A 15826-nucleotide genomic window follows, 5' to 3' on the forward strand; every position below is an offset into this window, starting at 1 on the left:
ATTCCCCTTTGAGAGGTTTGAAGCAAATGCAGCCGGCGAAATAAGTATTGAACACGTCACCAATTTTCTAAGTAAAAATATTTCTAAAGGTGCTATTGACATGAAATTCTCCCCAGATTTCTGTAGCAACCCATCCAATCCACACAGGCAAAGAAATCAAACCATCGATGTCCATAAACTAAGATATGTGTAATAATGAGAAATAACACAGAGAAAAAGTATTAAACATGTTGCTGAAATTTAATACTTCGTACAAAAGCTTTTGTTGGTGATGAAGCTTCAAGACGCCTACTTGGTGGAGAAACTAGTCGCAGGCATTGCTCAGGTGTAATTGTAGCCCATTCTTCCACACAAACACACTTCACGTCCTGAAGGTCCCGTGGGCTTCTTCTATGAACTCTGAGCTTTATTTCCTTGCATACATTATCTATTGGGTTCAGGTCCGTTGATCGGCTCGGCCATTCTAGCAGATTTTTCTTTATCTGAAACCAAAAGTTTCCTTGGCTGTGTGTTTGGGATCAATGTGTTGCTGAAATTTCCACCCTCATTTCATCTTCATCATCCTGGGAGATGGCAGAAGTTTTTTTATCGATAATGTCTCAGTACATTTGTCCTTTCATCCTTCCTTCAGTTATATAAAGTTTGCCAGCGCCGTATGCTGAAAAACTGCCTCACACCATGATGTTCCTACCTCCAAACTTCACTGATGGTGTGGTGTTTTGGGGGTGATATGCAGTGTCTTTTGGCCTCCAAACATGGTTTGCATTATGACATCTATAATAGAACGCTGGGAGCGTCACTCTGTCCGAAGCCTTTATAGACTGCGCAAGCGCCGGCGCAGTCTGGCCCCCACAGAGTGACGCTCCCAGGAGATCGCGGTATGCGTAAGCACTGAACGCATACCGCGATCTCCACCGGAGAGTCAGGGACCGTGGACGCGCCAGGAGGGAGGGTAAGTATAGTCACCTGTCTTCCGTTCCAGCGCTGCGTCCGGCTCCGGCTCCTCTGCTGTGACAGAGTCCAGTCACAGGCAGAGGAGCCGGAGTGTGTGTTCAAGAAAATGGCGCCGGAAAGCGCGGACTGCGCAGGTGCTGATTCCTGCTGCCGGAATCGGCGTCCGCGCTTTCTGGCGCCATTTTCTTGAAGACACACTCCAGCTCCACTGCAGGTGTGTGTTCAAGAAAATGGCGCCGGAGAGCGCGGACTGCGTAGGCGCCGATTCCTGCTGCCGGAATCGGCGCCTGCGCAGTCCGCGCTTTCCGGCGCCATTTTCTTGAACACACACCTGCAGTGGAGCCGGACGATAGGTGAGTATGGTATTTTTTGTTTTTTATATGGCAGCAGCATACGGGGGCATATAATACAATAGTGGCGCAGGATGGCAGCAGCGCATGACAGAACGGGCGCAGGATGGCAGCAGCGCATGACACAACGGGCGCAGGATGGCAGCAGCACATGACAGAACGGGCGCAGGATGGCAGCTGCGCATGACAGAATGGGGGCGCAGGATGGGAGCAGCACATGACAGAACGGGCGCAGGATGGGAGCAGCACATGACAGAACGGGCGCAGGATGGCAGCAGCACATGACAGAACGGGGGCGCAGGATGGGAGCAGCACATGACAGAACGGGCGCAGGATGGCAGCAGCACATGACAGAACGGGCGCAGGATGGCAGCAGCACATGATAGAGACCATATACCAATATAAATGCTCGCCACCCGGGCGTAGAACGGGTTCAATAGCTAGTACAATATATCTGTACATACTTTATGTTTTTTTTTTTTTTTTTTTTTAAAGGGAACCTGTCACCCCCAAAATCAAAGGTGAGCTAAGCCCACTGGCATCAGGGGCTTATCTACAGCATTCTGTAATGCATTCTGGAATGCTGTAAATAAGCCCCCGATGTATCCTGAAAGATGAGAAAAAGAGGTTAGATTATACTCACCCAGGGGCGGTCCTGGTTCTGTTCCGGTCCGATGGGTGTCGCGGTCCGGGGCCTCCCATCTTCATACAATGACATCCTCTTCTTGTCTTCATGCTGCGGGTCCGGCGCAGGCATACTTTGTCTGCCCTGTTGGGCAGAACAAAGTACTGCAATGTGCAGGTGCCGGGCCTCTCTCATCTTTCCTGGCGCTTTTTATTTTTTCCTTTCTTTCTACTCTGAAACGCTGTGGTGTTTCACAGGAAAAATGTAGTTTAATAGCCACTGAGACAGTGCTGCATGGGAGGCCGGTCGGGCAGGCGAGTCCCTGGTGGCTTCTTCCCGCCCGCTACCAGTGGCTGACTGACAGGTCTCTCCCTATAGGCACATGTAGGGATTAACCTGTCAATTCAGAGCAGTAGGTGGGAAAAAGCCCCCAGGAACCTGCCTATACGACTAGTTCCTGTGCGGCTCGTTCCCCAGCAGCTAATAAACTATTGTATTTTTTTTGTTCTCTGAAACACCTCAGCATTTTAGAGTTGAACATGCCTGGCTGATATCATGTAGTCACTGTCTGATACATGCTGCTCCTGGATCAGCTGTGACATCATCTATTGTGAATAGTGGATCCTGTTATACTACTACTGTATATGGAGTTATCAGTCACTGTACAGTCATGGCCAAAAGTTTTGAGAATGACACAAATTATATTTTCACATGATCTGCTGGCCTCTGGTTTTTATTAGTGTTTGTCTGATGTTTATATCACATACAGAAATATAATTGCAATCATATTATGAGTACCAATAGGTTATATTGACAGTTAGAATGAGTTAATGCAGCAAGTCAATATTTGCAGTGTTGACCCTTCTTCTTCAAGACCTCTGCAATTCACCCTGGCATGCTCTCAATCAACTTCTGGACCAAATCCTGACTAATAGCAGTCCATTCTTGCATAATCAATGCTTGCATTTTGCCAGAATTTGTTGGTTTTTGTTTGTCCACCCGTCTCTTGATGATTGACCACAAGTTCTCAATGGGATTAAGATCTGGGGAGTTTCCAGGCCATGGACCCAAAATCTGTTTTGTTCCATGAGCCATTTAGTTATCACCTTTGCTTTATGTCAAGGTGCTCCATCATGCTGGAAAAGGCATTGTTGGGCGCCAAACTGCTCTTGGACGGTTGGGAGAAGTTGCTCTTGGAGGACATTCTGGTACCATTCTTTATTCATGGCTGTTTTTAGGCAAGACTGTGAGTGAGCCGATTCCCTTGGCTGAGAAGCAACCCCACACATGAATGGTTTCATGATGCTTTACAGTTGGCATGAGACAAGACTGGTGGTACCGCTCACCTCTTCTTCTCCGAATAAGCTGTTTTCCAGATGTCCCAAACAATCGAAAAGGGGATTCATCAGAGAAAATGACTTTGCCCCAGTCCTCAGCAGTCCACTCCCTGTACCTTTTGCAGAATATCAGTCGGTCCCTGATGTTTTTTCTGGAGAGAAGTGGCTTCTTTGCTGCCCTCCTTGAAACCAGGCCTTGTTCAAAGAGTCTCCACCTCACAGTGCATGCAGAAGCACTCACACCAGCCTGCTGCCATTCCTGAGCAAGCTCGGCACTGCTGGTAGTCCGATCCCGCAGCTGAAACCGTTTTAAGATACGGTCCTGGCGCTTGCTGGTCTTTCTTGGGCGCCCTGGAGCCTTTTTGACAACAATGGAAGGTCTCTCCTTGAAGTTCTTGATGATGCAATAGATTGTTGACTGAGGTGCAATCTTTGTAGCTGCGATACTCTTCCCTGTTAGGCCATTTTTGTGCAGTGCAATGATGGCTGCACGTGTTTCTTTAGAGATAACCATGGTTAACTGAAGAGAAACAATGATACCAAGAACCAGCCTCCTTTTAAAGTGTCAAGTGATGTCATTCTTACTTTATCATGACTGATCGCCAGCCCTGTCCTCATCAACACCCACACCTGTGTTAATGGATCAATCACTAAAACCATGTTAGCTGCTCCTTTTAAGGCAGGACTGCAATGATGTTGAAATGTGTTTTGGGGGTTAAAGTTCATTTTCTGGGCAAATATTGACTTTGCAAGTACAGTAATTGCTGTTAAGCTGATCACTCTTTGACATTCAGGAGTATATGCAAATTGCCATTACAAAAATGAAGCAGTAAACTTTGGAAAAATTACTATTTGTCTCATTCTCAATAGTTTTGGCCATGACTGTACAGGAGGAGGAGGTGAGCTGTGACATCATCACCTATTGTGAATGGTGGATCCTGTGTTACCTACTGCATATAGAGGTGTGATCAGTCATTGTACAGGAGGAGGTGAGCTGTGACATCACCTATTGTGAATGGTGGATCCTGTGTTATATACTGCATATAGAGGTGTGTGTGTTATGAACTGGTGGTCTAGGAGCAGCATGAGACGGACTCTGGAGAAGGTGGTCCCTGTACTGACCGCAAACCCTGAACCTAGCAGCGCAACTAGAAGTAGCCGTGGGGGGTACCTAACACTCCCTAGACCCCTCGGCACAGCCTCAGAACTAACTTCCCCTAAAGACAGAAACAGGAAACCTATCTTGCCTCAGAGAAAATCCCCAAAGGATAGATCGCCCCCCGCAAATATTGACGGTGAGAGGAGAGGGAAATAACATACGCAGACATGAAATCAGAATTTAGCATAGGAGGCCATACTAGCTAAAAAAGAATAGAACAGAGTACAATGCGGTCAGTAAAAAACACTAGAAAATATCCACCACAGAAAATACAAGTCACCACATTTGACTAAAGACATGGAGGGTATATCTGCATCTCCAGAGACACAGCTTGGCTGCAAAAAAACCTTCACAGACAAAGCTGGAGAAGACAAAAACATGAATATGCACAGAACTATAAGGTCCACAGCAGGTGAACAGCAAAAACAAAAGCCAGGACTTATCTTTGTAGAAAAGCACAGCAAACTGGAGAGACCAGCAGGGAAGTGAATCCTCCAAAAACAATGGACAACTGGCAGGGACTAAAGAGTCCTGCAAGGCTATATACCCCAGTCAGTTTTGCAATTAGTACATACACCTGTCCAATCCTGCAGTCCAGGCACAACTGCATTACCCTCTACAACCACCGGAGGGAGCCCAAAAGCTGGATTCACAACAGTACCCCCCCCCTTTGAGGAGGGGTCACCGAACCCTCACCAGAGCCCCCAGGCCGATCAGGATGAGCCCGGTGAAAGGTACGAACCAAATCAGCGGCATGGACATCAGAGGCAGAAACCCAAGAATTATCCTCCTGGCCATAACCCTTCCATTTGACAAGGTACTGAAGCTTCCGCCTCGAAAAACGAGAATCCAAAATCTTCTCAACCACATATTCCAACTCCCCATCGACCAACACAGGGGCCAGAGGATCAACAGAGGGAACAACGGGCTCCACATATTTCCACAACAAAGATCTATGGAAGACATTATGAATAGCAAAAGAGGCCGGAAGCGCCAGGCGAAAGGACACTGGATTAATAATCTCAGAAATCCTATAAAGACCAATAAATCGAGGCTTAAACTTAGGGGAAGAAACCTTCATAGGAACATGACAGGAAGATAACCAAACCAGATCCCCAACCCGAAGCCGGGAACCAACACGCCAACGACGGTTAGCAAAACGTTGAGCCTCCTCCTGAGACAACACCAAATTGTCCACCACATGAGCCCAAATCTGCTGCAACCTGTCGACCACAGAATCCACACCAGGAAGGTCAGAAGGCTCAACCTGCCCAGAAGAAAAACGAGGATGAAAACCAAAATTACAAAAAAAAGGCAAAACCAAAGTAGCCGAACTAGCCCGATTATTAACGGCAAACTCTGCCAATGGCAGGAAAGCCACCCAATCATCCTGATCAGCAGACACAAAGCATCTCAAATAGGTCTCCAAGGTCTGATTAGTTCGCTCAGTCTGGCCATTTGTTTGAGGATGAAATGCAGAAGAAAAAGACAAATCGATGCCCAGCTTGGCACAAAAGGCCCGCCAAAACCTAGAAACAAACTGGGAACCTCTGTCGGACACAATATTCTCCGGAATACCATGCAAACGGACCACATGCTGAAAAAACAACGGAACCAAATCAGAAGAAGGCAATTTAGCCAAAGGCACCAAATGAACCATCTTAGAAAATCGGTCACAGACAACCCAGATAACCGACATTCTTTGGGAAACAGGAAGATCGGAAATAAAATCCATAGAAATGTGTCCAGGGCCTCTCGGGGACCGGTAATGGCAAAAGCAACCCACTAGCGCGGGAACAGCAAGGCTTAGCCCGCTGTTGTGAATTCTGTGGCCAAGCTCCCTCCTGTGGTCGAGAGTGGTACTTCGGCTGGTTCTGTCTATGAGCTTCCTTTGGTGGATGAGAGTGGTACTGCGGCTTCTGAGTTTCCTTCCTCAGGTGATGAGGTTAAGTCGTTAGGTGCTGCTCTATTTAACTCCACCTGGTGCTTTGATCCTGGCCTCCAGTCTATGTTCTAGTATTGGTCTTGCTTCCTCCTGGATCGTTCCTGTGGCCTGTCTATCCTGCATAAGCTAAGTTTTGCTTGTGTTATTTTTGTTTGCAATTTTTTCTGTCCAGCTTGCTATACTGGTTTTTCTTGCTTGCTGGAAGCTCTGAGACGCAGAGGGAGCGCCTCCGTACCGTTAGTCGGTGCGGAGGGTCTTTTTGCCCCTCTGCGTGGTTGTTTGTAGGTTTTTGTGTTGACCGCAAAGCTATCTTTCCTATCCTCCGCCTATTCAGTAAGTCGGGCCTCACTTTGCTAAATCTATTTCATCTGTTTGTATTTTCATCTTTACTCAGTCATTATATGTGGGGGGCTGCCTTTTCCTTTGGGGAAAGGTAGGCTTATTTTTCTATCTTCAGGGCTAGTTAGTTTCTCAGGCTGTGCCGAGTTGCATAGGGAGCGTTGGGCGCAATCCACGGCTACTTCTAGTGTGGTGTGATAGGATTAGGGATTGCGGTCAGCAGAGTTTCCACGTCTCAGAGCTCGTCCTATGTTTTTGGTAATTGTCAGGTCACTTTGTGTACTCTGAACTTCAATGTCCATTGTGGTTCTGAATTACCTGTTCATAACAGCCCGCGCACAAATCCCACAGGACTGCACAAAAGAACGCACATCCCGCGACAAAGAAGGCCACCAAAAGGACCTACCAACCAAATCTCTGGTACCAAAAATCCCAGGATGGCCAGCCAACACAGAACAATGAACCTCAGAAATCACTTTACTAGTCCATCTATCAGGAACAAACAGTTTCCCCACTGGACAGCGGTCAGGTTTATTAGCCTGAAATTCCTGAAGAACCCGTCGTAAATCAGGGGAGATGGCAGAAAGAATCACCCCTTCCTTCAGAATGCCGACCGGCTCAAGAACCCCAGGGGAATCAGGAAAAAAACTCCTAGAGAGGGCATCCACCTTAACATTCTTAGTATCAGGAATGTACGAGACCACAAAATCAAAATGGGAGAAAAACAGGGACCATCGAGCCTGTCTAGGATTCAGCCGTTTGGCAGACTCGAGGTAAATCAGATTCTTATGATCGGTCAGGACCACAATACGGTGCTTGGCCCCCTCAAGCCAGTGTCGCCACTCCTCTAATGCCCACTTCATAGCCAACAACTCCCGATTGCCGACATCATAATTGCGTTCCGCAGGCGAAAACTTCCGAGAAAAGAAGGCACACGGTTTCATCAAGGAACCATCAGAATTCCTCTGAGACAAAACGGCCCCTGCCCCAATCTCAGACGCGTCAACCTCAACCTGAAATGGAAGAGAAACATCTGGTTGACGCAACACAGGGGCAGAAGTAAATCGGAGTTTAAGCTCCTGAAAGGCAGAAACAGCCGCGGAGGACCAATTCGTCACATCAGCGCCTTTCTTTTTCAAATCAGTCAGAGGTTTAACCACACTGGAGAAGTTGGCAATGAAACAACGATAAAAAATTAGCAAAGCCCAAGAATTTCTGAAGGCTCTTCACAGATGTGGGCTGAATCCAATCATGAATGGCCTGAACCTTAACCGGATCCATTTCTATAGACGAGGGAGAAAAAATGAAACCCAAAAAAGAAACCTTCTGCACTCCAAAGAGGCACTTCGACCCCTTCACAAACAAAGCATTATTACGGAGGATCTGAAATACCATCCTGACCTGTTTCACATGAGACTCCCAATCATTGGAAAAAATCAAAATATCATCCAAACATACCACCATGAATTTATCAAGATAACTCCGAAAGATATCATGCATGAAGGATTGGAACACAGATGGGGCATTAGAGTCCGAATGGCATCACAAGGTATTCAAAATGGCCTTCGGGCGTATTAAATGCAGTTTTCCATTCGTCACCCTGCTTAATACGAATAAGATTATATGCCCCTCGAAGGTCAATCTTAGTAAACCAGCTAGCCCCCTTAATCCTAGCAAACAAATCAGTAAGCAAAGGGTATTGAAATTTGACCGTGTTCTTATTCAAGAGGCGATAATCCATACACGGTCTCAAGGAGCCATCCTTCTTGGCAACAAAAAAGAACCCCGCTCCCAACGGTGAAGAAGATGGCCAAATATGCCCCTTCTCCAAAGACTCCTTAATATAGCTCCGCATGGCGGCATGTTCTGGCACAGACAGATTGAAAAGTCGGCCCTTAGGGAACTTACAACCTGGAATCAAGTCAATAGCACAATCACAGTCCCTATGCGGTGGAAGGGAACTGGATTTGGGCTCATCGAATACATCCTGGAAGACTGACAAAAACTCAGGAATTTCAGAAGAGGGGGAAGAGGAAATTGACATCAAAGGAACATTATCATGAACACCCTGACAACCCCAACTAGTCACAGACATGGATTTCCAATCTAACACCGGATTATGTAGCTGTAACCATGGAAAACCCAGCACAATATCATCATGCAAATTATGCAACACCAGAAAACGACAATCTTCCTGATGGGCTGGCGCCATGCGCATGGTCAGCTGTGTCCAAAACTGAGGTTTATTTTTAGCCAAGGGCGTAGCATCAATGCCCCTCGAAGGAATAGGGTTCTGCAAAGGCTGCAAGGGGAAACCACAACGTCTGGCAAATTCTAAGTCCATTAAGTTCAGAGCGGTGCCTGAATCCACAAATGCCATGACAGAAAATAATGAGCAGATCAAGGTCACAGATAACAGAAATTTAGGTTGTATAGTACTGATGGCAACAGAACTAGCGATTCTCTTTGTACGCTTAGGGCAATCAGAAATAACATGAGCAGAATCGCCGCAGTAAAAACACAACCTATTCTGACGCCTGAATGTTTGACATTCAGCTCTAGACAAAATCCTATCACACTGCATAGGCTCAGGGCTCTGCTCAGAGGACAACGCCACAGTGTGCACAACGCCACAGGCGTGGGGAACCCCACCATAACATCTTTAACGGATTCAGAAAGATCCTTTCTGAAAATTGCCGCCAAGGCATCCTCATTCCTTTTAGTCAGTACAGACCATTTTCTAAATTTCTGGCAATACGATTCTGCCGCTTCTTGACCTTGACACAGGGCCAACAAGATTTTCTCAGCCCGATCCACAAAATTAGGCTCATCATACAACAATCCCAATGCTTGAAAGAAAGAATCAACATTAAGCAAAGCAGGATTGCCAGTTTCCAGGGAAAATGCCCAATCCTGTGGGTCACCACGCAGCAGAGATGATGATTTTAACCTGCTGAATAGGATCACCAGAGGACCGGGGTCTTAATGCAAAAAACAGTTTACAGTTATTTTTGAAACTCAAAAATTTGGATCTGTCACCAAAGAATAAATCAGGAGTGGGAATCTTAGGTTCTAAGGCCGGAGTCTGAACAATATAATCTGAAATACTCTGTACCCTAGCAGCAAGCTGATCCACCCGAGAAACTAACTCCTGAACATTCATGTTAATACTAGATTCTGTAGCCACCCAGAGGTTGAGGGAGGATAACACAAAACAGGCTAAGGAAAAAAAAAATGGCTCAAAAGCTTCCCTCCCTTCTTCTGAGATGCAATTAACTCATTGTCGGCCAGTTGTACTGTTATGAACTGGTGGCCTAGGAGCAGCATGAGACTGACTCTGGAGAAGGTGGTCCCTGTACTGACCGCAAACCCTGAACTAGCAGCGCAACTAGAAGTAGCCGTGGGGGGTACCTAACACTCCCTAGACCCCTCGGCACAGCCTCAGAACTCACTTCCCCTAAAGACAGAAACAGGAAACCTATCTTGCCTCAGAGAAAATCCCCAAAGGATAGATAGCCCCCCACAAATATTGACGGTGAGAGGAGAGGGAAATGACATACGCAGACATGAAATCAGAATTTAGCATAGGAGGCCATACTAGCTAAAAAGGAAGAATAGAACAGAGTACTATGCAGTCAGTAAAAAACACTAGAAAATATCCACCACAGAAAATACAAGTCACCACATTTGACTAAAGACATGGAGGGTATATCTGCATCTCCAGAGACACAGCTTGGCTGCAAAAAAACCTTCACAGACAAAGCTGGAGAAGACAAAAACATGAATATGCACAGAACTATAAGGTCCACAGCAGGTGAACAGCAAAAACAAAAGCCAGGACTTATCTTTGTAGAAAAGCACAGCAAACTGGAGAGACCAGCAGGGAAGTGAATCCTCCAAAAACAATGGACAACTGGCAGGGACTAAAGAGTCCTGCAAGGCTATATACCCCAGTCAGTTTTGCAATTAGTAGATACACCTGTCCAATCCTGCAGTCCAGGCACAACTGCATTACCCTCTACAACCACCGGAGGGAGCCCAAAAGCTGAATTCACAACAGGTGTGATCAGTCATTGTACAGGAGGATGAGGTGAGCTGTGACATCACCTATTGTGAATGGTGGATCCTGTGTTATCTACTGTATATAGAGGGGTTATTTTAATTCTATCTAATTTTGCTAAAAAAAAATCTTCTGTAGTAGACATGAAATGTGAGTAGTATTCAGCCTAGAAAGGTAGAAAGATATTTTTTTGAATAATAGTTAATTTCTTTCTGGCACACTCCCTCTTGCTTACTCTGGACCTGTTCTTTGCTCCCTATCTTGTCTCTTGACCTCTTTATCTCACTTTTCCACTACTGTAACAAATGGGACATGGAGGAGAAAACAAGGTCTCCCATCCTTATAACTTGCACTTCCCTTTGCATTAGTTACATTTTTGCATTCTCTTCTCTCCTATGATTCTAATGATTCAGACCATAAGGCCCGCAGTGCCACAGGGGCTTTGGGCCACATCCCGGCCGTCTGAGTGAAGCCTCGCTCCGCTTGTTGACTCCTTTTCCCAGTACAGCATTTTCTTTGAGCTTCTTCTCGTTAACCTCTGCCTCCTCAGATCTCCGCACTGAAGGGTTGTTTCGTATCCCTGGGAACAGCAATCGTCTGCAGATTCTTAAAGACTCTCTCAATAGTGGAGTTGACGTTGATGTGGATTCTGGAGCGTTTCACCCTAATGATGTCGCCACGTTATTAAAAATGTTCCTGGGTGAATTACCCGAACCCCTGCTGACACACCGGCATTACCACGCTCATCTCAAGATCGCAGGTAAGCTGAGCTGTCGGAACAGGACCTGCAAGTGTGGCGAGAACTGACAATGTGGGCTGGGATTTTTTTTTTTTTTTTTTTTTTTTTTAATTTTTTAGTAGAAAATTGCAATAAAATGTTTCACGTAATAAAAGGAGACGTCTGAGCAGAGAGAGCCATGGAGGGAGGCTCTTAACAAAGGAGAGCTGTCATCTATCCTCATCCGGCTGGTTTAGTAGTTACTTGTCTCGTATTCCCCATTACATATCCATTCCGGATCGTCTTTTCTTACAACAATGTCCTGCCATTCTTCTTATTCCTCCTGGAAATGTATGAATAAATTAGCTGCTGGGAATTACTACTTAAATTGTGAAAAAGGTTGTTTCCCTACGGTCTGGTACTGATCGCTCAGTGTTAGACTGCCTAGGGACACATGCCCAACTGGGAACACCCAGATGTCAGTCTATGCATATATTTCCTAGAGGAACAGTGGAGAGACGTTACCGCAGAGCTTTGTTAAAAAGGCGTTAGTATTGAGTTCATTGGAAATGTATTTAAAACAAACAAAACAGTAAAAAAGGTAATGAGTCTCGTTTGTGGAAAAAAAAATAATAATCCCAAAACCCTTTCATTAAAAACTGGGCTGTAATGATGTCCAAAAAGCACATCACATAGTTAGATCATACCTGCTCGTTTAGTTATAGGGCTGTGCTTCATTTTCTGTTTAGTCACAGGCTTCTCTGCCCATTCAATTTGATTGATTTTTCCCTTCTTGCACCGATGTCGTTGGAATCCCGCACTTTTTCTAATTGTACTGCCATCAATTTGAGCCTTTAACATGCCATCTGAGGCCTTTGGCGTCTGAGTTGTAGCTCTTGGGTTTGAGCTTGAAGTGAATTTGCTCGGACGTCCACTCTTGGGAAGATTGTGAACTTGAATGTTTTAATTTTTCTCACTGTAAAATGATGGACTCCAAATTGTTTGGAAATTGACCTATAATCCTTTACAGATTGATGAGCACAGAGCAATGCTTCTCTAAGGTCATTACTGATGTCTTTCCTCCTTCACATTGTGATTATCAGATGCCTGAATACTCCAGACCAGCAAACTACCAAAACTTCTGCTCTAGCGGCGGTCACGCTTGCTGCTGATCTATTAATGATGGGCATTTGATTAGCATCATATGGCTGCTACTTACTATTTCCTAGGGAAGCCATAAAAATATGCTTTGTGCTATTCATCTGACTTTGTACTTACCTAATCTTAAGACCTTTCTAATGACCAGAAATTATGTCCTGGTACATAAAAACCATAAAATTCAAAGAGGGCGCACATAGTTGTTCTCGTGACTGTAGCTACAGTTGTGCTGAAAAGTTTACATACCCCGGCAGAATTTGTTTTCTTGGCCTTTTTTCAGAGAATATGAATGATACCACCAAAGCTTTGTCTTCATTCATGGTTAGTGGTTGGGTGAAGCCATTTATTGTCAAAGTACTGTGGTTTCTCTCTTTAAATCATAATGACAACCCAAAAGTTCACATACCCTGGTGATTTTGGCCTGGTAACATGCGCAGAAGTTGACACAAATGGGTTTGAATGGCTACTAAAGGTAACATCCTCACCTGTGACCTGTTTGCTTGTAATCCTTGTGTACACATAAAAGCCGAGTGAGTTTCTGGGAACTAGACAGACTCTTGCATCTTTCATCCAGCCACTGACGTTTCTGGATTGAGAGTCATGGGGAAAGCAAAAGACTTGTCAACGGATCTATGGGAAAAGGTAGTTGAACTGTATAAAACAGGAAAGGGATACAAAAAGATATCCAAGGAATTGATAATGCCAGTCAGCAGAGTTCAAACTGTGATTAACAAATGGAAAATCAGGGGCTCTGTAAAAACAAAGCCAAGGTCAGGGAGACCAACAAAAATGTCGTCCACAACTGCCAGGAAAGTTGTTCGGGATGCAAAGAAAAACCCACAAATAACATCAGCTGGACTCTCTGAAAACTAGCGGTGTGGCTGTTTCAAGATGCACAATAAGGAGGCACTTGAAGAAAATGGGCTGCATGGTCGAGTGACAAGAAGGCCATTACTGCGCAAATGCCACAAAGTATCTCACCTGCAATAAGCAAAACAGCCCAGAGACCACCTCAGAAATTCTGCAACAACGTAATTTGGAATGATGAGACCAAATTTGAACTTTGTGGCCACAACCATAAACGTTACATTTGGAGAAAGGTCAACAAGGCCTATGATGAAAGGAACACCATTCCTACTGTAAAGCACAGCAGTGGATCGCTGGTATTTTGGGGATGTGTGAGCTACAAAGGCACAGGAAACTTGGTCAAAGTTGAAGGAAAGATGAATGGAGCACATTATCAGCAAATACTGAAGGCAAATTTGTACTTATCAGCCCGGAAGCTGCACATGGGACGTACTTGGACGTTCCTACAATACAACGATCCAAAACACAAGTCGACCTGTCATTGGCTACAGCAGAACAAAGTGAAGGTTCTGGAGTGGCCATCTAGGTCTCCTGACCTCAATATAATTGAGCCACTCTGGGGAGATCTCAAGCGCACAGTTCATGATAGACAGCCCGGGAATTTACAGGAACCTGGAGGCTTTCTGCCAAGAAGAGTGGACAGCTTCACCATCTGAGAAAATAAAGAACCTCATCCACAACTACCACAAAAAACTTCAAGCTGTCATTGATGTTAGAGGGGGCAATACACGGTATTAATAAATAAATAATAATAAATAAACGGTATTGGAATGGCGCTATAACAATTAATAATAATAATAATATTAAGAAATGGGGTATGTGAACATTTGATCATGGTCATTTGGATGTTTTGGATTCTCATTATGGTTTAACCCCTTAATGACAGCCAATACGTCTTTTAACTGACCTGAGATATAAGAGAATAGCCTCCCCATACAGATGACAATCCAGCATCTGTCGGCTGTACACTATAGCTGACAACTTGCTGTATCAGCCATGATCAGTATTTGCACCGTCCAAATCTGTTTAACCCCTTAGATGCTGCTGTCAATAGTGACTACATCATTATAAATGGTTAACAGAGTGTGGGGGCTTCTTCTTTATCCCAATTGGTGCCCTCAGATCATGATTTTGTTGTCCTGATGTTTGTGATGGCAATTCATGACCAAATAGCGGCCTTAGGCCATGTTCACACAGTGCGTTTTTTACTGCGGAACCGCAGCGGTTTTGCCGCTGCTGTTCCGCAGCTGTTTTCCATGCAGGGTACATAACAATGTAACCCTATGGAAAACAGTCACTGCTGTGCACATGATCCGGAATTTCGTTTAAAAAGCCGCGCAGAATAGCTGCGGCAAAAAAGAAGGAGCATGTCACTACTTTTTCCTGAACCGCAGCGGTTCTGCACCCATAGACCTCCATTGTGAGGTCAAAACCGCAGTAAAACCCGCAGATCAAAAATATATCTGCGGGTTTTACTGCGATTTGATGTGCAGAACCGCTGCAGCAGGAAGTGCGGGGGAGCGGGCGGAAGTGCGTGGGCGGAGTGTGGCTGCCCCCCCCATGCTCCGATGCCCCCCCCCCCCCCAGTGCTCCGATGCCCCCCCCGTGCCCTAATCTCCCCCCCTTATACTTACCCGGTGTCCGTCCGGCCGTCTTCTTCCTGGGCGCCGCCATCTTGCAAAATGGCGGGCGCATGCGCAGTGCGCCCGCCGAATCTGCCGGCCGGCAGATTCGCTCCAAAGTGCATTTTGATCACTGAGATAGGTTATATCTCAGTGATCAAAATAAAAAAATAGTAAATGACACCCCCCCACTTTGTCACCCCCATTGGTAGGGACAATAAAAAAATTAAGAATTTTTTTTTTTTCACTAAGGTTAGAATAGGGGTAGGGGTAGGGTTAGGGGTAGGGTTAGGGTTAGAAAACTGCATAAAAAAAAAAGGATCAAAAAACGCATCAAAAAACGCATCAAAAAAGGACCTGCGTTTTCTGCCAAGAGCTGCAGTTTTTTAAAAAAACAGTCCTGAAAAAAAAAAGGATGGAAATCCTGAACGTGTGAACATACCCTTAGAGTCTGTCGACTATAGTAATCTGTTTAGAAGTTAGCAACATTTAGGTGGTAAAAATACACATTTTGATTTCTGTCATACCACTTTGCATCAATTCCTGTAAAGCACCCGAAGGGTTAATAAACTACCTGACAGCAGTTTTCAATATGTTTAGGGGTGCTGTTTTTAAAATGGAATCACGTTTGGGGGTTTCCCAATATATGGGGCCCCTAAAGTTACTTCAAACATGGATAAGTCCCTAAAAAA

The 15826-nt window shown here is 45.3% G+C and overlaps 1 protein-coding gene across 1 annotated transcript in view; it reads left to right on the plus strand.

The window, feature by feature from the left end:
* Nucleotides 1-15826, plus strand: part of ARHGAP19 (Rho GTPase activating protein 19) — a 60441-nt gene that overhangs the window by 26142 nt on the left and 18473 nt on the right. The window contains exon 4 of the mRNA XM_069754044.1: nucleotides 11320-11529. Coding sequence (XP_069610145.1) covers nucleotides 11320-11529 — 210 coding nt within the window. The remainder of the gene's footprint in view (nucleotides 1-11319; nucleotides 11530-15826) is intronic.

This window comes from Ranitomeya imitator, chromosome 2 (genome assembly GCF_032444005.1).
Source record: "Ranitomeya imitator isolate aRanImi1 chromosome 2, aRanImi1.pri, whole genome shotgun sequence".
In the NCBI taxonomy this organism is placed as follows: Eukaryota; Metazoa; Chordata; class Amphibia; order Anura; family Dendrobatidae; genus Ranitomeya; species Ranitomeya imitator.